Genomic DNA, 25,901 nt, shown 5'->3' with positions numbered 1-25,901 from the left:
TCAGAAGTTAAAATGGTTTTACTCCAGTGTTGGACTCAGCCTCATCCGTTAATCTCCTGTGTCAGTGCAGTGTTGTTATAACAGCTCTAAATGGCTTAAATCTTAAGTCACTAATATTAGCCTTATATTTTCAAGGTATTAATATTAGAACCAACCAAAATCTATCAACCTTCGTATTTGTCTATCAACAATGAAGTGGAGGAAAAGACAATATCTATCTGGCACGTACTTCCTGATGACAAGGTAAATTGTGCAATTATTAAGACAAGAGCATTCGTAGCGAAGAACTTTAGACCCTTCGGGCATTTATATATTCCAGCAAATATCTGCATTAGTTAAGAAGAAATAGCTTCCTGTGTATTTATCTTGGCATAAATACATTCTGTAATATAAAAACAGTTAGATTTTTTGGTTATGGATTTCACTCACTTAATAAAATATAATTCAACTGTTTGGATTTTTATTATAGATAGCATAGCCCTCCAAAGGGCACCCAAAATGGGATTGTTTCTGCTTTGCAAATTCATGCTATAAATTATTATGTGCCAAAGACCTGATACTTAAAATATATGATTTAAAAGATGCATATCTTAATTCTAGGAAGCCTGTCAGAATAACGCTATTTCTAGTCTTACACTGGTATGATTAAAGTTATAATTGCATCTCGCCGGTTGGTTATCAGAGTAGCTGCTACATTTCAGATTACCCACTGACTTATGTGCCGGGTATAACATGCGGTGGGCTGCGCTGCCACTGGTTTTGAAAAGAATCATAAATGCTCTCATTTCCACTCATAACCATCATTTGGATAATCCTTACATTTCTATATTTCATCAGTTTTAATGCATGTACAAATCATACTACTATTTTTAAAAAATAGAAACTTTTCAAGAGCTGATTCCAGTCCATAGGATAAACCACAGAAATGAGGAGTCTTGTGGCAAAGTAGTTTTGTGGGGTTTTTTGTAATTACTTTGTAAAATACCCTTGTCATTTTCCTTAAACATCATCCGTGCACTCAGCAAATCTTTATGGAGCACTTAGTCTGTGACAGGCACTACCAGGCTCTGTGTTAAGCATGAGGGAAACAGTGTATACAAAATAGGCCAGATTCCTGCCCAGGAGTTTACCTTCTACTCAGGGAGCCAGAAGATAAACAAATAAATAAAAGATATAGGCATCTTAAATGGTGAAAAGCGGCAAATAAAGCAGAAAAGGGAATTAGGAAGTCTATTTGAGGGTGTGGGGTTGCAGTTTTTTAAAATGTCAATGTCAGTTTTTTGAAATGTCTTTTTTGAGTCCACAGACCTGGGCTCAAATCCCTTGGGCAACATGGCATCTCCAAGCTGCGGTGTTCTCATCTGTGGAATGGAATAATAATAATAATAATATCCACCTAAAAAGTTGTGAAAATTAATCAAAATAATTTAGGTAGAGTATATTGCGCAGAGCCTGGCATATAATGAATACCGAGTGTATTTTAACAACAGTAACAACAACAGTAATAAAATTGCAGCAGTACGCAGACCCTAACATTGAAATCCCAGAATTTAACCCTGCTCTTCCCCTTAGATGACATGGCAGCAATCATTTGGGAGGTTGTTCGTGTTATATTAGGGAACTGTGATATTGCAATTTATAGTAAGAAATATATATTTGATCTTAGTCCCTGTTTCTGCCCCAGGGTTCCTAAAACCCTTGAATTTCCTAGGTGCTGAGAGCCACAGAGGTGTCTTTTGTTATGTTAATGAGGTGATGCTTGGAAAACACCTAAGGATGGGGTCTGGTTGCCAGGGGAACCAACCAGGTGATTAGAGGATTGGAACTTTCATCCCCACACCCCTGACCTCCAGGGAGGGGACAGCGGCCCTGGTAAATTAATTGAACCGAAGGAGGGGGTCCTTGGAACCTCCAGTCTCTACTCGGAGTCATGCCATCATGACGAAACTGATAATGACTAATATATCTATATGCATCTCATTAACCTTGTTTTAAAGTACACAGTGCCTTATTTACATTATTTTAAATTATATGCATACATATTCTCATAAGCAGAAGTAGAGTAACCATCCACTTGAAACTACAAAACCAAGACAGGTTAGAGACATGAACGTTATTATCTGGGAGAGATTTCCAGAAGCTTGATTGGGAAGAGCAAGGTTATCCAAGGACACTTGGAAACTGAATGGGGCTAAAGGAATTAGCGATTAGCCAGGCCCTGAGAGTGAGTGGAGAGCCAGAAGTTATTTGGAAGACAGAAAAAGAAGAGAAAGTAAGCCAGAAATTTTTGGAAAAAGAGTACTATTTCCAGTTGTCATTATTTTCTTTTTCTGGAGGTTCTATGTTCAATACAGTTAGCCTTGTTTTGATTCTCTTATGTTTTATGACAATTGTAGAGATAATTTTTATATTATGCTAAGAAGTATATTAGGATATAAATTAGTACATTAAGAAGATTTGTAGATTTAGACTGTGAATTGTCCTTCCATTTTTACCATCTTTTGATCAAGAAATATTACATTTGCATTGTCCCCACTGCCTATTACCTTTAGTGCTAAAAATAGTCCTTGTTAAAAAATGTAAGCTTTCTTAAATCAATCTGTTTCCATTTTAAATTTTTATCAGTTTCTTTGCAAACCCTAGTTCTCTCCATAGTGTGTTCACTACCACTGCCATTTTCTCTGTTTTTTAAAATAGAAGTGACATAACTGGAATGAGGACAAGCAATGAAGATAACCTTGTTATTATTTTATTAGTTTAAAGCAACTGTAATGGCTATAATTAAATAACAGATAAGCAACAGGTTTAGTAGGTCTTACTGTTAAACAGGAAGTGGATTTTTTGGTCATAGAATGTTTAATTTTTTTCCTCTGAAAGTGGAACAACAGAGTGTTGCTTTTCATTTATCATATTTATTTCTTTACTCCCTCTCTCAGTATTTTCATTCTAAAATGTGGGATGAACAGTTATACGAGCTAGTATATACTTTATATTGCAATTTTCAAAACTTTAAGGTCATTATACCAAGTCCCAAGAGTTCAGGGAGTCTTCGAGAGTTACTCTATGGTCAGGGGCAAATTAATTGAAATCCCAGTCTTTTAACAGCTCTCCCTGGTTGCTGCTTAAAGTAAGTTGGTGCTTGAAGAAAGTCTGCATGAATACATGAAAGAAAAACCTAGAATGAGGAAGAGAGAAGTTATTTGCAAGATATTTTAAATCATTGTTATTTAGAATTCCCCTCCTTTGAGGTTTGAAGCTAAGCACTCCTGGCCTATCTGGTGGCTTCTCAGGCCAAGGTAGCAGGGTCCCAGGGGAGGACTTAGTGTTGACTCCCCTTCCTCACTCCAGCTCCAACCAGTGACCACTCAGAGAAGACCCAGGAAATTTCTTAACGGGAATATATTAATCCCAGATTCTAGATTTTGATGATATGATGCTCTCATCCATCAAGGAAGTTTTTAACTACAAAATTCCCAACTAAAAGTGGCTTAAGTAATAAGGAAACATTGTCCCATATTACAAGAACTTCTGAGGTGGATCATTCTGGGGGTAATTTCAGTGGCTTAACAGTGTCAGAATTCTACTTGGCTTCTCTATGTGCTCTTGTTTTTTCTCTTGTGGTCTTAAATAGCAACTCCAAGCATCACTTCATATGGACAGGATCCAAAGAAGGTTAGGGCCTTTCCCCTGGACCAAAAGTTACATCACATGTCCATGCCTAAGGCAATCACCAGCAAGGGAAATGGGCTTACCATGGCCGATGTAGGGAATCAATTTCACTGTCCCTAAACCTTGCCACCTGAACCTGAACAAAATTCACTTTTTCTTAGCAAAGAAGGAAGGGAATGGCTGTCGCCTGGGGAGCCAGCAGTGTCTGCCACAGGACTTCCTGCCATCTTAGCTCAGTATTAACTCCTTGTCTTCATTCTTGCCCTAGCTGGGGCATAGGATCTGAGGCTAACCAGTTTCAAGAAAATGGTGCTTGTGCTGACTGGATTAAGTTGAGTGTTGGTGTGGGGCTTGCTGGGGTTAATTATCACTCAGTTCTGCCTCTGCTCTGCCCTTTTCCCCTGATTCCCACTCGGACCCAGAAGACTTTTAACCCTACCTGTTGGCTTTTAAAGCTCACCAGCGCCTCTCTGTGGTGAGAGGCAAGGGAGGTGGAGAGAGAGGACTCTTCATCCCAGATCACTCCTTCTCCGGCCCTGGGCTTTGCACCACTGAAATGGAACGTTTCCTGGCAGCACTGACAACCTTCCAGGAACCTAAAATTCTGAAAATGCTCTACTGCTTTCCTACAAAACCAGCCCAGTCAATCTGGGAAATCTCTCCTCGGCTGTTCCCAGAACAGGGCTGATGGAGGATAGATTTTACCAGGGCTGTCTTGCAGGTGTTTGTCAGTTGCTGTGTTCCGTCGCAGGTTTATACACTGCCCTGCTGGCTCCGCACTCAACCCCACCGTGCCTGATCCTGGGGATGGCCTTAGAAAGCAGCTCAGTTGCAGGCTCTGAGGATAAGGCGGCATTGTGTGAAAGGAGTGTGCAGGTAACAGCTGCAGCTCTTGGGTCACATATTTTTAGAAGGTCACCTGAGGCCGACAGGATTTAGAAGCAACTTTCCAAATTACCAGCTGAAGCTGCAGGCTGCTATTTTAATTTAAGTCCCTCTGTACTCCTGTGAAGAAAGCCGCATTCCATGAGTACCTTTCTGTGGTCTCTGCCCTCTCTGGGCCTCGTGCACAGCGGCATTTGCTCTGTGTTAATTCAGGTCACATCCCCATGACCTGACTGATGTGCATTGAAAGTAGTGTTTTAGTAGATCTACTTCGGATTTGAGAGGATCTATTTTTAAGTTGCATGGTCCTAGCAAAGAACTAGGTGCTGTGGATATAAATTATGGCTTTTTGAGTTGCTTTGGCCAAAAGGAGAGTTCTGGGCCATCTCAGAGCCATGGGCTTCATTACCCATTTCATTAGCCCAGCCAAGACCTCAGCCTCTGAGGTCTTAAGTAGGTGGATAAGAGCTTGTTTCCCTGGTTGTTTTACATTTACAGAATTGAACTGCAATCAGAATTGACTACAAAACAGTACAATACAGAATTGACTACAATACATGTATCAACTCCTTTATTTCCCTAAAAATATTTGTTATTAATTCTATTCAATATATTGTCACAAATATTTTTATAGAGAATGCCATCTAGCTTGTCATTTATTTAATTTAGATACATATAAATTTAATACTAATTTTAACTCGGATTTAGTAATAAACTCAAGAAATAAATTCCTACATTTTTTTTATCTTGGCCCTGTAAATCATCCATGTTTATCATATGATAATTAAATGTCTTATGTTTAAACTTTATTAGCATATTGACTTTTGCATAAATTAGGTAACAACACATTGTAGCAACGATGGACACCGTATACATGTGTCTACACACATACATACTTGCTGAACTATTTTCTGAAGAAATAGAACCACCATTTTAGTTAGAAAATGTAACTAAAGATAATTCAGAAGTAATTATCTTTAAACCTTGAAGAGATTTTATTCAAATTAATGTTTTTCTTTCTCAGAAAAGAAATATCGCTCGACTATAATTGAATTACTTTGATCACTGGGTTTTTTACTTGAAAATTTCAGGCTCTACAGTTATTATGTTAATCTGCTAAAAATCAAGTTTTAGAATTTAATGAGACTAAGTCTCCTAGGTTCTCTTGGAAGCTGTTTTATTGAAGTACAGAAATTATTAAGTAGAGTAAATATCACCCTTGTGGCTTGAGAATGAACTGCAGTTTCCATCCAGATAGTTTGTCCGTGAAGAATTACGCACTAGGAAAAATGACTCTGTGTATATTTTTAAAAAGTAATAAAACACAATTACTGTTATGTTATTTTCATTTGGATGACTCAACCTTTGTTGTTGTTGTTCTTCCCCCCTGTGTTCTAGAAAGGTATACATGAGTGGAATTTTAGTGCTTCTTCTGTCAGGGGAGTGAGGTAAGTTTCCTTGGTGCATTTCGTTTACTTAGAAGATGTTTTTTCTAGAGTGTGAATGTCTTGGATAGGACTTGTAGTCATGATTTAAAAAGGCAAAGAACTTCAAGAATCCTTCTGTTGATGAAAATGCTCAGCCTTCTTCAGACTCTTTATCTCCGTTACAAAAAGATTTGCAACAAAACCTTCACTGTTTGAACTGACTCTGCACTTGTCACCTACTTAAAATGTGGTGACAGGTAAATGTGAACTGTGGACCAGAGTCAAGGTGAGGATAAAAGTGAGCTGTGTGGGGTCCTCTCTAGCTGGGTTTATGTTAGAGGATGGTTTTTCTGGTCTTTTGGTATCCCAGGAACTAATCTCTCCTTAGATGTATTGAAAACATACATACCATCTGCCAGATTGTATCCTGTAGCTAATATTAATATGGTGAGATTATGGGAATTCATTTTTCTACGACTTTTCCTGAGGTCACCGTTAATGAAGTGTTCTTGAGGTTACAGTGGCTCCCTTCAGTTCTGACATTGCCATCATAATGCCAATTCCTGGGGTTTAGAAATGAGATTTATTTCAGAATCAAGAGCCACTGGTTAAATGTTTACATACTTGTTCTACAGAAGTTTATGATACACCAACTCTTGCAAATTTCAAACCAAATTAGTTGTGTTTACTACTGTGTGGCCCATATAAACAGAAATGAGAAAAATCAGATTTCTGCGTGCCAGTTATACAATACTCTCTTGCTTTTGGCATAATAGTAATTGGTTTTGTTGGAGCATATGAACTGGCAGAGTCATCTGGGTCACTGATAATTGGAGTTTGCCTGGTAAAAACACCTGTTATCACATGAATGATGTGAATGGAAACAGGCCAGACTGACTCATTATATATCTTTCCAATCCATGCCTTCTCAAATAAAGCATTACTCTCTAATATTTAATTTTTAAGACCAGTCATTAGCAAGACACTCATTGCTGCCTTTTTAAGCCATCCATCTAGGAAAGTATGGTAAATATAAATTTCACTTTATCAGCATGGAATGATTATAGGCAGCTACTGTTGGTTAATATGTTGAGAAACTTGAGTTCCAGTGTGTGACTTCAAAGAGACCTAACTTTTCTTGACTTCCTCCTCTATAAATAGAAGACAAACTATAGAAGAAAATCCAGCTGTCAGCAGTTTGTCTTGCATCAGCTTAGGACTTGCTCAGCTCGGTCAATGGGCATTTATTGAGCACCAGCTATCTATCAAATGTTGAGTCCTGTTCTGCTAAGGATACACAAAGGACTAAGACATGAACTCTGCTCTTAAAGCACTCACAGCCCAGCAGGGCAACACACAACTAATGATAGTTCAGTGTGAGATTAACAGATGTATGTTCAAAGACCAGAGGGGCAAGAGGAAGTCTTTCTGTTTCAGGTAGCAGTAGTGAAGGGAGAGAGGGTAAGGTCTAAGGTGGGCCTTAAATGGTGAATAGAATTTCTTTAAAAAGTCAGAAATGATGTGCATTCCAAATGGAAGGAACAGCAGATGCAGAGGCATAAAATAGGGATTGGAGAACTATAGCCCACAGGCCAAATATGGCCCGCTGCCTGTTTTTGTAAATAAAGTTTTATTGGAACTCAGCCATGTTCATTCATTTATGTATTGCCTAAGGCTGCTCCAACAGCAAAACTGAGTAGTGTGGCCTACAAAGCTTGATATATTTACTCTCTGGCCTGTTACAGAAAATAGTTGCCAACCCTTGGCATAAAAGAGCATGGCCTGACTGGTAAACTCAAAATTGTTTCAATTTCTGTAAAGTAAACGACTTGCTGAGTCCAAACCAAGTGCTGTTTCATATTTCTTCACTCCTTTATAATCTCTACAATGATGAGGTGCTTTACCTGCCTCCACACATTGCCTTCCTAGCTTCAGAAGCATTTTATTGTTCGACACATCTTACGGAACCAGAATCACCAAGGTCAGTAAGCCAGTTGATATTTATGCTTTTCTTTCAAGCACACAGTTTAGTGCTGCAGCAGGCAAGACTCCTTCCCCATGCTAAGTTGTAGGACACATAGCTTGTGTGCCTACAACACCCCAGAGCAACATTATCTGCAGATACAAGCAGGAGGACAATGCTCAGAGTATTAAATAATTTTAGTGTTGTGGTACAGGGAATGTCACTTTTTAAAGTGCTATTTATAACATTTTGGTATAAACAACACTGATATCATAATTGGGACTGAATATAAAACGTATTTATTTTTCATTACAGTACATGGAAGTATTGAGATTACTGTGAATAATTCTTTGTTTGTTTCAGTATTTCTAAATTTGAAGAACGATGCTGTTTTCTTTATGTGCTTCACAATTCTGATGATTTCCAAATCTATTTCTGTACAGAACTTCATTGTAAAAAGTACGTATTAGTCACTGTTTATATGTGAAAAAGTCTGTTCTTACCTGATCATTATTTTTTATTAATAAATGAACATGTAGCTCCTGTAAAGAATTCATGGCCATGTGCTTATATAAATATTTCATTTGCACTGATATCTTATAATTATGTGGCATGTTTAACTGAGAATTTGGGGAACTTTCTTTAATAAATTAACCTTTTTCTTAGTCATAATTTATTTTTCCTTAGACAAAACGTTAACCAAATTTACCAGTTAATTGCCAAGTATTATGACTTGTTTTTAAAGTGCTCATGTATTATGTGATTACCAAAAGTTTCATTCTTGAATTCTTTCGAATAATCTCACCATCGTCTACAACAGTGGCTCCTAACTCTGGTTCATATTAGAATCAACTGGTGGGCTCTAGAAAGTGCCTGAGCCCGACCCTCGACGAATTACATTGGAGTTTTAGGTGGAGGAACAACTTGAGCTAAGAGCCAGTGATGTAATCCACACCCATAAAAGATAATCCAAAAATCCATGGACTGCATTGTATGTTTGGGTTAACCTCCCTGGGTATATTTGTCTTGGGCTAATAACTAAGTACTTCCTGGTCCCTTAGAACACAGTGACTAATTGTGGGGACCTATAGAAGTGCGTGGCAATTTAGACACCAAAGTGCAGGTAAAAGCCAGCTTGGACTTAAGATTTTGCTGGGGTTGTTCCTTCAAATAATCACTGTTTGACCCCATTATAAATGATTGATATGCTAGCTGCAATATACAGTCAGTCATTTTTATCTTGGTACCAAAAATATGTATGTTTAATGTAAGATTCTTAGCTAAAGTTTTATCTTTATTATTTTGTAAAATGTGTAGTAAAAAGACTTGGAAATAAGAAAGAATTCCTAGCACGTGTATGGTCGACTTTTCTGCGCTTGAATTCTCAAGGCTATTCATTTGTTTCAGTGATAATTATAGCTAAGATTTATGGAGTACTGACCTCAGAACTCATATCTATTTTAATCTTCAAATAAACTTTATTAGGTAGGTAATATTCATATTTTTGTTGAAAAGAGTAAAAAAAAAGTAGAGTCTTGGAGAGTTTAACTAGCCTATAATCATATATAGCCAAAAAGCATAAAACTTGGGATTTGAACCAGGCCCATGTTACTTCAGAATCCAAGCATCTAAAAATTACACTGTACTCCCACCCCACTAGAAGTGTTATATTCTACTTAGAGAAGTTGGTGTTGAAAATTTTTGTGTGAGTAGCTGATGGAAGTCTTTACCCCAAATCTTAAAGTCTATCTTTAAACCTAGAATTTGTTTAGGTCTTTCATGTTCTTCCTCTTGGTTGAACTTGCTTTTGTCTGTAACTCATCAGGATATGTAATCTTCATCAGAGCATACCATCATTCTGATCAGGTTTGGGATTTTCTTTTCTTTAACCTCCAAAGAATGTATATATAGAGAAAGGAAGAGTGAGGAACTAGGCATCACACGCAGACTCCATAGAGAGGCTTCCAACTCCATAATGGACTTTGTCTATTTTGTTCATTGTCATATTCCCAAAGGCCAGAACAGTTTTTTATCCTAGTGGAAACTTGATGAGTATTTGTTGGATGGATGGATGGTTGGGTGGATGGGTGGATGGATGGATGGACGGATGGATGGATGATAAGAGGTACTTTATAAGAAAAGGTTTTTTCCTGTGTAGGAAAAAAACCAGTTCTTCCCTACTGTGTTTCTTTCCTTTGTGTCTCCTTTATTCCTCACACAAAACACTTCATTTCTGACATTTCTGGTCCCCAGATGTGTGGAGGTTTTACCCCACAACAAGCAATTCTCTGTGACACCTACAATTGAACTCAATCTACCTGGAGATAGAGTGAGATCCCACAGGTTAAAGGCTCAGTCCCATAAGACTGTTTCTTCCCCTGACTTCAGATGCCAGTCACAAGCCCAGATTATCACCTGTGCTTTAGATATACCAGCTATAGATCAGAGGTTCCAACGACCCCCTTCTTGGGTTCGATTAATTTGCTAGAGAGGCTCACAGAACTCAAGGAAACACTTACTTTCATTTACCAGTTTATTAAAGGACATGATACAGATGAACAGCCAGATGAAGCGATGTATAAGGTGAGGTCTGGGAGGGTCCCCAGTGCAGGAGCTTCTGTCCCTGTGGAGTTGGGGTGCATCACCCTCCCTATATGGGTATGTCCACCAACCCAGAAGCTCTCTGAAACCCCTACTATTGGGATTTTATGGAGGCTTCCTCATGTAGGCATGAACAATTATTAACTCAATTTCCAGCCCCTCTCCCCTCTCTGGAGGAAGGTGGGAGGATGAAGCTGAAAATTCTAAGCTTCTAATCGTGGCTTGGTCTTGACCAGCCCCCATCCAGGAGTCCACCCAGAGTTGCTTAGAACAAAAGATGCTCCTGGTGCTCTATCACTTAGGAATTTACAAAGGTTTTAGGAGCCCTATGTTAGAGATGGGGTCTTAGACAAATATTAGAACACAAGAGATGCTCAGAGTGTTCTTATGACTTACAAGGGTTTTAGGAGTTCTGTGCCAGAACCTGGGGGCAGAGACCAATATTTATTTTCTATTATCTCATAGGTACAGAGATAGCATAAAGGTTCTACGTTGTGTTAGGGAAACTTTTCTTGTCACACAGTAACCTGCTCTTCCCTTGGGCTGGCAGTACGCAGCATCACGTGCCTGTGAGATCATCAGCCCCTGTTCACAGTGCCTCCCTTACTCCACGTCTGGGCTAGAAACCATTAGCATCCCTTCTGAATGGATAGACATAGCTAGCGTTGCAGAGGGAAGATCTGTTTCTTACCATAATTTTGGGCGGGGGGTAGCTCTGAAATGACCTCTAGGAAGAAAAAAAAAAAAAAGGAACTTTACAAGAATAGTTCCTGAAGAAAATGTCACCAACAGAAAGGTGGCTTCTGTCACAAACATATAAGCTAGCTGTTCCTGATTCCATCAGTATTTTGCAGACTGTATATATGGGACCCCACATGTATGACACTGAGGTGCTCAGGCAGAAGAGTCAGTAACTGAGATCAAATGTAGTGGCCAGCACTGTGTCGCAGAGTCAGCTCAGAATTTAGAGACACTATTCCAGAATCTGGGTATTTTTGTTATGTCCCATTAAAGAGGGTAATATTAACAGCAGCAAAACAATAATAGCTAATATTTAAAGAGTGCCCTGTGCTGAGCACTTTACAAGTATTACCTCAAGTCATCTTCACAACAACCTATAAGATAGATACTCATATTCCCCATTTATAATTAAAGAATGAGACTCAGAGAGGTGGAGAAACTTGCCCCAAATCATGCAAATACTAACAACCTTGGTATGATATTCAAGTCCACATTCTTAACCTTTCTATGACCTTGTCTAGCCTTACTGTTCTAATTCTATAACATATCATGTTACTATGACTTGTGAGGCATTAGGTCAGAAATTTCTGGCAAATCCTACCAAAAATATGAAAAATCATATTTTTCGCACTGATGCTGATATTTTGTTTATTGCCTGACTCTTCTAGGTCCCATTTTTTTGCTCTGAAGTCACTTTGAAACGTGCTTGCTTATATTTAATATCTTCTGTATTATGAGTGACCATATACCAATTTTCATGGCAGGTTTTTTGAAATGGTGAGCACCATTACTGAAGAGAAAGGGAGAAATACAGAGGAAGGAGATTGTGAAGGTGACTCCCTGGAGGTAATGACTTTGGTTTCTGAGTTCATTTTACTAAATTTCTCTGTGGCTAATTTTTTAGAATGAACTATTTAAAGCTTTACTGAGGGGAGGGTGTGTGTGTGTGTGTGTGTGTGTGTGTGTGTGTGTGTGTGTGTGTGTGTGTGTGTGTGTGTGTGCGTGCGTGCACTTCGTGAGTAGTGACGAAGGGTAGAGAGCTCAGCCAGAGTCTGTAAGCTTTCCCTTAATGTTTAAAAGCAGCTTCTAGAATTCCTTTGGTTAAAAAGGGCTGAAAAGCAAACATTGGAGAACTCTTAGTCAGGAATACTGAGTTTTTTGTATCTTACTCTGATAGTGAGTAATTGTGCTTTATCTTTGAGGGTGTTGATAACCCTCAATGCAAGAGTCACAGTGCCCTTACACATGTTTTATTCTCCTCTGAGTTATGTTGCAATTCAGACAAGCAAAATTCAGTGAAAATTCTGAATGATAGAACCGTTCACCGTCCTCATTCGTATGCTTATGCAGAGAACCTGAAACAATGGAAGATTAACAAACTAAAGAGAGGAGGTGGTAACAGTCACCCCAGTGCTGTTGCTCTCCACCGCAGTGCTTTTCCTTGTGCCTCCTAGATATAGTACGCTGCAGACACCTACTTTTCGACTGTGTCCATTTTCTCCATCATGTCTTTCTGCTGTGTATAGCACAGCCTTCCACCACAGGGAGGACAGTGCTGGGAACTTTCAAGAGAGCTGACTCTTGCACTTGAGCACCTTCAGTGTGTGAAGGTTGACACTTCTCCAGGCATGGTCGTGGGCCTCTGTTTTCTCCAAGCCTTTCCCAGTGTATGACTTGGGACCAAATTCTGAATCCAAGCAATATTGAAAATTGCATTTCTAATGTTAAACTGAAATTGAAGAAACTAGAACACCAACCTGACTGGTATACCTAGTATATTAGATCACTTCAATAATGTCATCTCGTAGGCTAGAAGTTTTAGGTAAGCATTGAAATAGTAGGGTAACAGTCGAGGGGAACTTAAATATAATAACCAGTTGTTAATTCTGTCTGTAGTTAAGTTCTATACTTCTCTAGCTGTTGTGTAGCTTTTGATATTCCTGGGTAAGCCTAAGCCTCTTTCATTTAATTCTCTAGCAGTTGTGTAGCTTTTGATATTCCTGGGTAAGCCTAAGCCTCTTTCATTTAAGTTATAAAAAGATGATAGACCTAATTTGGAAAAAAGAAATCTTCCCCACGCACTAGCTTGCTGTCTACAGAAGTAATAGACAATACTTCTTATTTATTATGCTTTATATTTTGCACTGTTATATTTTCTTATTTAAGTGATTGTGGTTAGGAACTAGATCTCTTGATTTCTACATCAGTGCTCTTTTGACTGCACCTCATTATCTCTGTTTTTATTTGGGTTAAATTTAGAATCACTTGATACATAGCAACTGCCAGGGTAAAAGTTAACAAAGACAATGAAAATGAAACAGTTCCATTAGTAATAAAGTAGCACGTGGATAGATTTGAAAATCCATAAAGTTATTGTACAATATCATAAATTGCTGGGTTTACAAAAGCAATAACAGTGATAGCTATCCTTTATTTCATACCCTTCTTTGAAAAACTAAATCCATCTTACAAAAAATACACATAGCACAGACAGGCTATGGTAGCCATGTTAGACAAGCTTGGTCTTCATAATTGATTGAATCAACAGTTCAGAGACGCTGCTTTAGAAACTCATTTAACCCTATGCATTGCATAACACGGCTTTAATTGCCTTAGAATTTGTGGTGAATCTGGCTAGCTGATTTTCCTAAGACTCAGTCTCCTATAACGTAAAAGCGGTAGGTAGATCACTTTTCAGAGAGCTGTCAAGAAGATCCAGGGTCAAGCTCTCCTGATCTGTGTGCAGTGGTACTAAATGGGGTGGATTTTGTAAGACACCCTTCCTGATCAGACAGTTCTCCTGCGAATGCTGAGAACATCACCAGCCAAAGATGGAGGGAAGTGCTCAGGTTTCTTCCTAGGAATATCCAGAGGGTTTTAGTAGGTCTACTGACCTCATAAAACCCAACTCATACCATAGTGCTCTCCGATTCAACAAAGTGCTCCTAACTCACACTTCTCAAGAAAGCACAGGTATACTATTTTTTGATACTAAAAAAAAAAAAGAAAGAAAGAAAAAAATTATTTATTTTTATTTGGTTGTGTCAGGTCTTAGTTGCGACTTGCGGGCTCCTTTGTTGTGGCATGTGAACTGTCAGTTATGGCATGCATGCGGGATCTAGTTCCCCGACCAGGGATCGAACCCAGGCCCCCTGCACTGGGAGCACAGAGACTTAACCACTGCGCCACCAGGGAAGTCCCATTATCCTTTTAATGTTAGAAAAACACTCGTGTACTTCTGTCCTTTGCATTCTATCAGAATAATTTAAAGTCTATGACATAGAATGACTTCTGCAGTATTTCCAGTGGACTGTATAGTCTATACAGTGAATTCAAGAGTACTTGTTTTAAGTATTGAAGTAACATTTTGGCTTAGTTTGCCATTTTGCCACAACCAGTGACATTGCTGTTGTTGTACTCTTGGGTGTTCTGTTAGCATAACATTAATGAATGGATACGGTGATGTGCTGGGCTGTGAAGATGATGAAATCCATCTTGGGTCTCCCTCTCACGGAATGTCCCTTCATAGCCAGAACACCTATATAATATGAGTTATTGAATAACCTTAACTTATATTTTTGCATAACTTATGATAACTCCATTATACCCTTGATCACATTTCTTAGCTATTTTCAACATTCTCGACTAACATTATTTTTTCAGTATTCTGAAATTTGATTAAAATGAGTTCCTTAATTTCATTACCACAAACTGAACTCAAACTTCAGCCCATGAATGACATAGCAAAAATAATTCCTCCTCTTCCCATTCTTTATAGTATAAACAAGAAGGATTACTTTGGAGATTTGTATGCAGAATAATTATTTTCTGATCTTTACCTTCATTTGAGATAGAATTAAAATTGTTTCAATACACGTGTCAATTATTCCTGAAGCCTTTGGGTACCTTGGCCCAAAACAAAATTAAAATGTTGGAAAGATCAGATGCTTTTAAAAAGTTTTTAACTTCACTTGGGGTGGCATCAGCATTTGGCAAACATTAACTATTAATGTGGTTCCATAAACCACAAATTTGAAGCTAATCCTTAGACTTCCTGGTGTTTGAAAAACTTCTTATTCGAAGCCCAAGTTAAGATTTACTTTTCTTTTTGATTTTAAAAACTGAGGTTTCTTTGAAGCATTATAGTTGTGGGAGGGATTCAGCCTCCTTCGGGTCATGGTCAGACCCCTCCTCCAACTGATTATATCGGACTCTGCTCTAGTATGATCCTTGTGCTGGGGTCAGTGGTCTTGGGTTCTGGCTCTAACTTTGCCAGTAGCCAGTTTTATAACTTTGGACAAAATTCTTACTCCTGCTGGGTTAAGATGATATCATTCCTTACATGAAAGCTGAACAAAAAGATCTTAAATGTCCTTTCCTAGCTCACATTTTTTATAATTTTCAAGGTTAGTATAAACTGTACCAGGTCTTTTAAATATAGCTCAATACCACTTTCAGTGGACTTTTCTGTTTTTAAACAGAAAGAGAAACAACTTCTTTTGATTCAAGGCCATGTTTTTTGATTCAAGGCTGTCTTTTGAAATGGAAGGGTTATGAACCCATATCTTAAATAGTTTAATGTATTAATAAACTTATATTGAAATCATTGAACAGTTGCTTACAGTTAACTGTAAGAGTTCTAACACTTGTCAGCTGTGGTCCCTGTTTTTGTTCTCCCAGCCTTTCATAGCTTCACTAAGAAGAAGGGCATCTGCACTGTTACCCAAGCCAGACGCCTCAGAGCAGCTTCTGCTCCAGCCTCACCCCCAGCATCTCCTCCAGTCCCTTCACCCCACTCTATCAGTCCCCCATCTCAGGTCCTCAACATCTCTCATGTGGCCTGATATCTCTCCTGCCATCAATACACTGTCCCTGCCATCACTGGAGAGATCTTTCAGGCAGATTTAATCCGGTGACTCCCCTAATTAAAAAGTTTTGTTTTCTTTTTTTTGTTAATTTTTTAAATTGGAGTACAGTTAATTTACAATGTTGTGTTAGTTTCTGCTGTACAGTAAAGTGAGTCAGTTATACATACACATATAGCCACTCTTTTTTAGATTCTATTCCCATATGGATCATTACAGAACACTGAATAGAGTTCCCTGTGCTATTCAATAGATCCTTATTAGTTATCTATTCTGTATATAGTAGTGTGTATATGTCAATCCCAATCTCCCAATTTATCCCTCCTCCCCCCACCACCCCGTTCCCGCCTGGTAACCACATGTTTGTTTTCTACATCTGTGACTCTATTTCTGTTTTGTAAATAAGTTCATTTGTACCATTTTTTTTAGATTCCACATATAAGTGAAATTATATGATATTTGTCTTTCTCTCTCTGACTTACTTCACTCAGTATGACGATCTCTAGGTCCATCCATGTCGCTGCAAATGGTATTAAAAAAATTTTTTTAATTAAAATGAAATAGATTTGATGCTACTCTTTGTAGAAGATTTCCGCACCCTAGAATATTCTTACCTCCCTGGCTGTACCTTAGCTTTCCTTTGCACTCTGCGGTCCAGCAATGCCAAACTCCCTTCCATTATTCAGACAACCAGGCTGTTCCTGCCTCTGGGCTTGACATGCAGGTGCCCAACTCCACATGCTTTTTCTGCTTTGTCCTACTTGGTGACTGCTTCCTAATTTTTTGAGATCCAGCTGAAGGGTCATTTTTACTTTTGAATCATTTTACTTTTGAATCATTTTCGACACCCCTTCTCACTTTTCTCTGCTCTTACGGCATTTTTGCCCACTCCTCTGCCCTGGCTCTTCTCATTGCCTTGTAATTCAATAGCCTGCGCCAGACTGTTTACATCCCAAGGCTGGACTGTGGCTCTCTTTCCCTTTTCACCACAGTCTTGCATGGTGTCAGGCATCCAAGCAGAAGTTCATTCAGAAGGGTTTGAAACTGGGGAGTGACAAAACCAGAGTTGTTTAAACCATACCTCAAACTGGGGGGAGGGGGATATGCATTGCAGGGGGGCAGAGTAAATGCTGGGAAATGAGCTTGAAGATTGCTGAATCAATGTTAAGTCCATAATCAAGCTGAATACCGTAATCAAGACACTCAACCCATTCTCTTCATCTCTCTCTCTCTCTCTCTCTCTCTCTCTCTCTCTCTCTCTCTCTCACTCTCTCTCTTTTAGTTCCTTGAAAAAGCCATAAATTACTGAGGTCCTTTGGTGTTCCATACAGAATATGTTGTCTTCCTCCTCATGCCTCTCCCAAACATACATATATTCTCCCTCCCTTTTCCCCTCCTCCTCCTTTTTAATGCATTTGTAATATTTACCTCACTGTTTTATCAAAATGGACGTGTGACTGACACAAGCCTCAGGTAATCATAGCAGCTGGCCCTGTGAACCTGTTTATATGTAGTTTCCACGGTACATAGAGAGGAAGTTGCCCCCTCGTGGGATGGCTTAGGGACAAGCGAGATAAAAGGAATGCTTCCCTTTCACTCAAACATCTGCCGGATGATGAAATACCTTACCGTTTCTTCTTCTGTTGATTTGTCTCACAGACATTAACAGTGAATGATAGTTTAGAATTCATTTAAATCAATTCAGAGTCATCCAGTGGCACACTGGTTTGTTTTTCTTTGGCGTCCTATTTCTATTTTTGTACAGATCCCAAGTTGAACATCCACAGTTACTGCACTGCCTGAGAAAAGCTACCCCTTCTGGTGTTGTATGACAAGAATATCAGTTTGTTACTCATTCATTTATTCTGTTGCGAGAAAAAAAACTTTTTCCTCTACCACCTCAGGTTCAGTGATTGGGAGCCTGCAAATTAACTGACGAAAGACAGATTACAGAAGGAAAGACAAAGTTTATTTCTGTACGAGGGAACACGCAAAGAAGTGATTCCTGAACAACGAGAGTTAAGAGTTTATTTATCTTAATAAGAAAAGTTCTTAATAGGACTTCAAGGGAAAGCAACATGGTGGGAAACTAATGAGAAACAAGTGGAAGGTACTGAAAGTTTTGAAAAGGTTTGGTTTAGTAATTTCTTATCCAGGTATAAGTGGTCCTAAACCTCCTGGAGAGGGGATTATGACAGCTGTATTTTCGAGAGACTTTGCTTAAGTCAGCAAAAGAAGTTTAGATAAGGTTTTTTCTGCAGCTGCTATTTATTCAGATGTTTTCAGCTTAAAATAATCTTGGTATCACATTAGTGGGTCCAAGTGGATTCTATCAGTTCACTCAACAAATGTTTATTGGACACCTGTGGAAGGCACTCTCTGGGTGCTGGGGATCCAGCAGAGAACAAAATACAGAAAATCCGTGTCTTCACTGAGCTTACAGTATAGTGGGAGACTGATAATAAATAAGTGAAATACATGTTATATTTGATAATGATCAGTATAAAGGAGAAAAATTAAGCAGGGAAGGATTTAGGAAGTTACAGTGAAACAGGGTGTATAATTTTAGACAAGGAAGCCAGGGAAGTCTCCTTGAGAAGGGAAGGTCTGAGTAAAGATCTGAGGGAGGAGAGAGCTATGAGATTAGATATTTGTACCTGCAGCGTTTTTCCTATTCTATTAATGCTATTAGTAGCATTAATGTTTTCATTAATTATGAAATGAATTGATGTAGTTATTAATGTTTTCAGCATTTACGTATTACTAAGGCAACACAGACTGAAAATTAGCAAAGCTATCGTTTGGCTCTTTGAGGTGACTGCTCAGCTAAGGTAATTAAGTGCCGGGGGAAGTGCCTGGCTTTTTAGAAGGTGGCTGTTTTACTGTGGATCCCTGGACGGTGCGAGGACTAAGTGGGTCATCACTTTGTTGTTTGGCCTTGTCAGGACTGTCTTCCTACGCTCATTCTGCTCCCAGTGCCAGTTTAGGCAGTTGGCAGGCAACAAGGAAGGGCTGATTCTAGAAGCGTTTTCGTCACTGCTTCAGAATGCAGTGGTCTCCCTCAGCAACAGCCTGAGTTGCTAGCCCTTTGCCGTAGAAATAGAATGCGAACTATATAAGCAGTGTAATTTTATTATTATTATTTTTTTGCGGTACGCGGGCCTCTCACTGTTGTGGCCTCTCCCGCTGTGGAGCACAGGCTCCGGACGCACAGGCTCAGCGGCCATGGCTCACGGGCCCAGCCGCTCCGCGGCATGTGGGATCTTCCCGGACCGGGGCGCGAACCCGTGTCCCCTGCATCGGCAGGCGGACTCTCAACCACTGCGCCACCAGGGAAGCCCTAAGCAGTGTAATGGTATTCTTATTTTTTTAAATACTGAATTCCCCTTGTCCCCACCTTCCTTTTTCTACCTACTTGTCATTTAACAGACCCTGCCTTCCCTTGGCTTTTGGCCAATGCTCTGTTCTACTTTTTCTGGCCATCACATAGATAATTCTCTCTTCTTGTAGGTCAGGGCAGTTTTCTCAAGCCTGCTTTTTCAATTTAGATCTCTATATTGTAAGAATAGGAAAAGGAGGTTAAAAAAGAAGGAGAAACCAAGCGGCAACTACCCTTTGGAACGGTTTTCAGTTTTATTGAAAGCCCTTTTGATTTTTACCATGACCACTTCTTTTAACAGGAGTCAACTTCTATACTTAATATTGTTTTTTTAGAAAAGAATAGTCTGTTGATGCTTTACATTTCTTAGGGAAACTAAAACTTGAGCAGTTTCATCAAGGCTTATATATTCTTCTCTATGTTAAGTAAGTATCCCTGGGGCAAAGCTCCTTTCAATCAAACATAAATGGATAGCAACATTAAATGTTTTGTTTTGGCACCTGGTTTTTAAAAAGGTTCTCATCAATTTTTTTATAGGCTGATTGATTAATTAAGCCAATAACGACTGAGCCTCTACTACAAGCCAGATATGGCTAGGACTAGGGACAGAGAAATTAAAAGTCCTGGCTCTCAAAGAGCTCAGAGTACAGACTGGAATGCAGATTTGGGTAAGAGAAGAGTGAAAAAAGTGTGAGCGAGTGAGGGCAGAAGGCCTTGGAAGCATATCAGACCAGAATCTAACCCAGCTTTTGAGGGTCAGGTGGACAGTTCAAGAAAGCTTCCTTGTTTTGAAGGCAGAATTACCTAGGTAGAAAACGCATATGTGTGAAGGCACAAAGATCTGTGGAACCTCCCTGGGAATTCTGGGGGGGACACTGATGAGATAGAAGGTTAGACACAGAGGCAGCAATAAGGTCCTGAAGGGCATTGATGCCAGGCTAAGGAGTTTGGATTTGATCCAGAAAGTCACGAGGAACCGATAAAGCAGAGGTAGTGGTATGAACATGGAAAGCTCACTTTGGAACTTTGAACTTTGGAAAGTTCACTGTCCACTTAATGGAGAATGAATTAGGGAACAGGGCAACAAGAGAGGGGAAGACAGGGAGGCCAGTTAAGAGTCTGTAGAATTAGTACAGAAGCAAGGAAGGCCTGAAATGAGGCAAGAGCAGTGAGGATTAACCTGGTGGCATTTGGCAATCAGTTTGATGTGGGGAGTAAGGGAAAGGGAAGAATGGAGTCTAAGATGGCCAAGAGATGTCTACTGTATGCTTGAATAAGTGAATGGGTGTTCAGTGGATATTGACAATGTGCTGGAACATCTCTACAGTACTGGTGTTTGGAACCAGAACTAAGAACTAAGATGCAGCTCTCATGCTGTACAAGGATTTTCCTTCACCATTGGCAGTAGAAAGAACAGAAAACTTGGAACCTGATGAGCTGGTTTAAACCACTGCTCTGACATATTTTCAGTGGAAGATACTTTTGATCATTTGTAAACTGGAGCTAATCATAGACCTTCCCTACTATGACAAAGGCTTATTATGACCATCAAATGAGGTAGGTTATTGAAAGCTGGGGTTTTTTTCTTTTAATTATAGTGCATTGTAATAATGTAAGGTGGTGGTCGTACTAGGTTCAGTGTACAGGTTTCCGTCCCTTTCATAGGCCACACTGGCAAAGATGAGCTACTTTGGCGATGGTCCCTGTCCTGCCTCCTGCCAGCCTGGGCCCTGGCTGGTAGATTTCCAGCATGCATGGTACAGCATGGCGGAAGTCCGGGCCGCAGGAGTTGGGTGTAGAGACTTGGACTCCTTCAAGTGGAATTTTTGGACTATGTTTACTGCCTCTTTGCTGGCGTTTTATCTTCTAGTGTGGGGAAATTGCTAAATGATCCCTGTTTCCTATTCTCTCATCCTGTAAACATATCTAGTTTCCTCCTCTGGTCTAAGACAGCCTTCAACCATATATTAGGTAGCTAGGAGTATTCTCTATTGTACATTGGGTACAGTGTTGCCACCGGGCAAGTAGACACCTCTCTTCCAGAGCTTGACCTCTTTCCTCTGCCAAAGAAGGGTCTACAACAGGGAGACCAGTGCTCACCCGGTCCTAGCATGTGGGCATAGCTTTCCCCAAAAGAATACAGCCCGATTGCCTTCTGTCAAGGCTTGGAAACCTATTGGAAACAAATAAACAAGCTGGTAACAGTATGCCCCCATATTCCTCATCCTCTGTGACAGTGGTCTCTCAAGTTGAGAGTGTATACCCCAGAGAGTTCACCGAGTAATCTGATTATCTACCTTTGTAGGTAATTTGTCCTTTTTATTTCTGCTTTCTTTTATGATCTTCTCTTTGCCTTTCATATTTTGTAGTTTCCCTATACCATATCTGAGTGTGAATTTATTTTTATTTTTCCTATTTAAGGCTCAACTTCTGGAGGTTAGGTTTGAGTCTGTCTCAAATCTGTCTGGCCTTTTTTAGAGTGTCTTATCCTTTTCTCATGTTTTGGATTTCTTATTTTATAACTTTATGTTAAATGTACTTATTTTAGAGTGTCAGTTTCTTTTATTCTGTGAAATTTTAGGGATTGATATTTGTCAAATCAGCCAACACTCACTGATGGTGAATTGTTTTGTTATATATTTTAAAATTTTGGATTGTGAGCTCAATTTCAGTGGTGCATTGTATCAAGTGAGAATCCTGCATAGCCTGTATTAAGGGAGTCTTCCTTTTAAATGTTTTGCTTTGTTTCTGTTGTCACTCCAGGGATTTCCCAGGCTCAAGACCAATTACGGGTATAAATTATAAGTGTAAATGTGAACTTCAGACAGCATGAGGATCAGCCAATGGTTGGAAGTATTCAGAGGAGACTTGTTTTTGTCAACTCAGAGCTTAGTCTAAGACAGATAAGCTTTCTTTTTGTTTCTCAGTGCAGTGGGCTGACTTTTTTCTAATCTACCATCTCACCATGTTATAGTCCTCAAGGACCCTGGTTTTATGTGTTCCAGCTCTTCACCTTGCATAGGCACAAGGCTTCATTTCCTGTCCCAAATGAGCATTAAGACCAAAGTCTCAGATAAGGAATTGGTGAACTGTAACCCAAAGACCAAATCCAGCCCACCACTTCTCTTGGTAAATAAAGTCTTATTGGAACAAAACCATGCCCATTTGGTTGAACTATTTACAGTGGCAGAGCTGAGTTACTGCCACAGAGATCGTATGGCTCACAAATCTGAAAATATTCAATATCTGGCCGTTTACAGAAGGTGTTTGCCAACCTCTGCCCTAGATTAATACGTCTGAAAGCCCTGCCCTCATCCCCACCGCTTGGGCTGCAGGGACATCATTTCTTGTGATTATCCCTTTAGTGTTCCTTTTCCTCTTAATCTCTAGCTCCTTGAAGTCATCTTTATGTTTTTATAAGCCTGGCTAGGCATTAAAAGTATTTTATTTTATCTAGGTATTTTGGACAGGAACATTTTCTTTTTTTTTTTAAGTGATAATTTTTTGTTTTGTTTTGTTTTGTTTTTCTTTTTGCGGTATGCGGGCCTCTCACTGTTGTGGCCTCTCCCGTTGCGGAGCACAGGCTCCGGACGCGCAGGCCCAGAGGCCATGGCTCACGGGCCCAGCCGCTCCGCGGCATGTGGGATCCTCCCAGACCGGGGCACGAACCCGTATCCCCTGCATCGGCAGGCGGACTCTCAACCACTGCGCCACCAGGGAGGCCCTTAAGTGATAATTTTTTTAACATCTTTATTGGAGTATAATTGCTTTACAATGGTGTGTTAGTTTCTGCTTTACAACAAAGTGAATCAGTTATACATATACATATGTTTCCATGTCTCTTCCCTCTTGCATCTCCCTCCCTCCCACCCTCCCTATCCCACCCCTCTAGGTGGTCACAAACCACCTAGCTGATCTCCCTGTGCCATGCGGCTGCTTCCCACTAGCTATCCACCCTACGTTTGGTAGTGTATATATGTCCATGACTCTCTCTCGCTTTGTCACAGCTTACCCTTCCCCCTCCCCATATCCTCAAGTCCATGCTCTAGTAGGTCTGTGTCTTTATTCCCGTCCTACCCCTAGGCCCTTCATGACATTATTTTTTCTTAGATTCCATATATATGTGTTAGCATACAGTATTTGTCTTTCTCCTTCTGACTTACTTCACTCTGTATGACAGACTCCAGGTCCATCCACCTCACTACAAATAACTCAATTTCATTTTTCTTATGGCTGAGTAATATTCCATTGTATATATGTGCCACATCTTCTTTATCCATTCATCTGTCGATGGACACTTAGGTTGCTTCCATGTCCTGGCTATTGTAAATAGGGCTGCAATGAACATTGTGGTACGTGACTCTTTTTGAATTATGGTTTTCTCAGCATATATGCCCAGTAGTGGGATTGCTGGGTTGTATGGTAGTTCTATTTTTAGGTTTTTATGGAACCTCCGTACTGTTCTCCATAGTGTCTGTATCTAATGCAATTCTTTAAAGCCATGAAATTTTTCATCTCCTTGTCATTCTTTTCAACTATTTTGTAATTCCTATGATCATTTACTTTTTAATCCCTTGATAATTTTAAACTGTAATACTCAGTTTTCAAACATAGTTTTTGGGGCTTCCCTGGTGGCGCAGTGGTTGAGAGTCTGCCTGCCGATGCAGAGGACACGGGTTTGTGCCTCGGTCCAGGAAGACCCTACATGCCACGGAGCAACTAGGCCCGTGAGCCGTGGCTGCTGAGCCTGCGCGTCCGGAGCCTGTGCTCCGCAACGGGAGAATCCACAACAGTGAGAGGCCCGCGTACCGCCAAAAAAAAAACAAAACGTAGTTTTGGGATATCTTACTTTTAATATCTTGTAGTCAAAGATCATGCTTTTTATGATATCTATTCTTTGAAATTTGTCTAAATTTTCTTTGTGGCTTAATATGTGACTAATTATTTTATATTTTTCATATATGCACAAAAGGAATTTATATCTGGATACAGGATTCTCTCTGTATTTGCTATACCAAACTTGTTATTTGTGCCATTAGGGTCTCTATTTTGAATTTGTCTGCTAGATATATTGGTTTCTAAAAGAGTTCTATTGGGCTTCCCTGGTGGCGCAGTGGTTGAGAGTCCGCCTGCCGATGCAGGGGACACGGGTTCATGCCCCGGTCTGGGAAGATCCCACATGCCGTAGAGTGGTTGGGCCTGTGAGCCATGGCCATTGAGCCTGCGCGTCCGGAGCCTGTGCTCTGCAACGGGAGAGGCCACAACAGTGAGAGGCCCACATACTGCAAAAAACAAAACGAAACAAAACAAAACAAAAAAAATAAAAGAGTTCTATTAAAACCTATTGTGGTTTATATTTGTCTATTTTTCTCTGTAATTTTGTCAGGTCTGTATATTTTAAGTCTATGTTGTTAGTGACTGTCAAAATCCATGATCATTATCCTCTTTTGGATTATCTTTTTGTGTTAAAGTTAACTTTGCAGGTTTATGAATGTTAGAAATCAGGGTTTTTTTTAATGGCTAACTCAAACCCTTCGGTGAGTTGAACCTAGCTATGTGCTGCCAGTTTTTTTTTTTTTTTTTTTTTTTTTTTTTGCGGTACGCGGGCCTCCCACCGCTGTGGCCTCTCCCGTTGCAGAGCACAGGCTCCAGACGCACAGGCTCAGCAGCCATGGATCACGGGCCCAGCCGCTCCACGGCATGTGGGATCCTCCCAGACCGGGGCACGAACCTACGTCCCCTGCATCTGCAGACAGACTCTCAACCACTGCACCACCAGGGAAGCCCTGTGCTGCCAGTTTTATACTCTAGCAAAATGTAGACAAAAGAAGGAGCTTGTGCTTATGATCTCTCCTGCTGGTTTGTAGTTTTACATTGGGTTTCTACAGACACTTGGCTTGATCATTTGATGACCCTGAATCCTGTAGTTTCAGTTCACAACAAAAGATGTGCCTTTCTGGGTGACACCTCCAGGTCTGAGAAGGTCCCTACCAAATGTCACTATACCCATTTCATTTGATCCATTTTCCATATTCAACGGACATGCTTGACACTTTGGGGTTTAGGGCTGTAAATATGTCCTTTTTACATCAAAAATGACATTTTTCCTTCAGTTTTTATTTTTAAAATGTTTTTTAATCTTGGGGAATTGGGAATTGGGGCTGAAGTACCAATAATCCTTACTTTATTTTTGTCAACCAGTAGGACCTCAAAATTTTCCTCTTAAGCAAAGCCTTTCCGTGGTTTTATTCCCCTGGCAGAGCGTGAAGTACTTTCATACAAGCTAAAAAACAGAAGAAAGGCTAATGAGATGTGATAGCTATTGATAGACATTGATGCTAATCACACTCATCTCCAGAATCAAGGAAAAC

At 39.8% G+C, this 25,901-nt stretch overlaps 1 protein-coding gene across 3 annotated transcripts in view; it reads left to right on the top strand.

The window, feature by feature from the left end:
- Window positions 1-25,901, top strand: part of MAP3K5 (mitogen-activated protein kinase kinase kinase 5) — a 227,742-nt gene that overhangs the window by 151,402 nt on the left and 50,439 nt on the right. For 2 of the 3 annotated variants that reach the window (XM_081251029.1, XM_081251031.1), the window contains exons 11-14: window positions 136-243; window positions 5,953-6,002; window positions 8,308-8,403; window positions 12,051-12,132. In XM_081251029.1, coding sequence (XP_081107155.1) covers window positions 136-243; window positions 5,953-6,002; window positions 8,308-8,403; window positions 12,051-12,132 — 336 coding nt within the window. The remainder of the gene's footprint in view (window positions 1-135; window positions 244-5,952; window positions 6,003-8,307; window positions 8,404-12,050; window positions 12,133-25,901) is intronic. The other variant, XM_081251030.1, reaches the window with a different exon arrangement.

The sequence above is a fragment of the Mesoplodon bidens genome (assembly GCF_964165515.1).
Source record: "Mesoplodon bidens genome assembly, chromosome: 12".
NCBI lineage: Eukaryota > Metazoa > Chordata > Mammalia > Artiodactyla > Ziphiidae > Mesoplodon > Mesoplodon bidens.
Note: the sequence above shows the minus strand (reverse complement) of the source record. Positions and strands in the feature narration are given on the sequence as shown.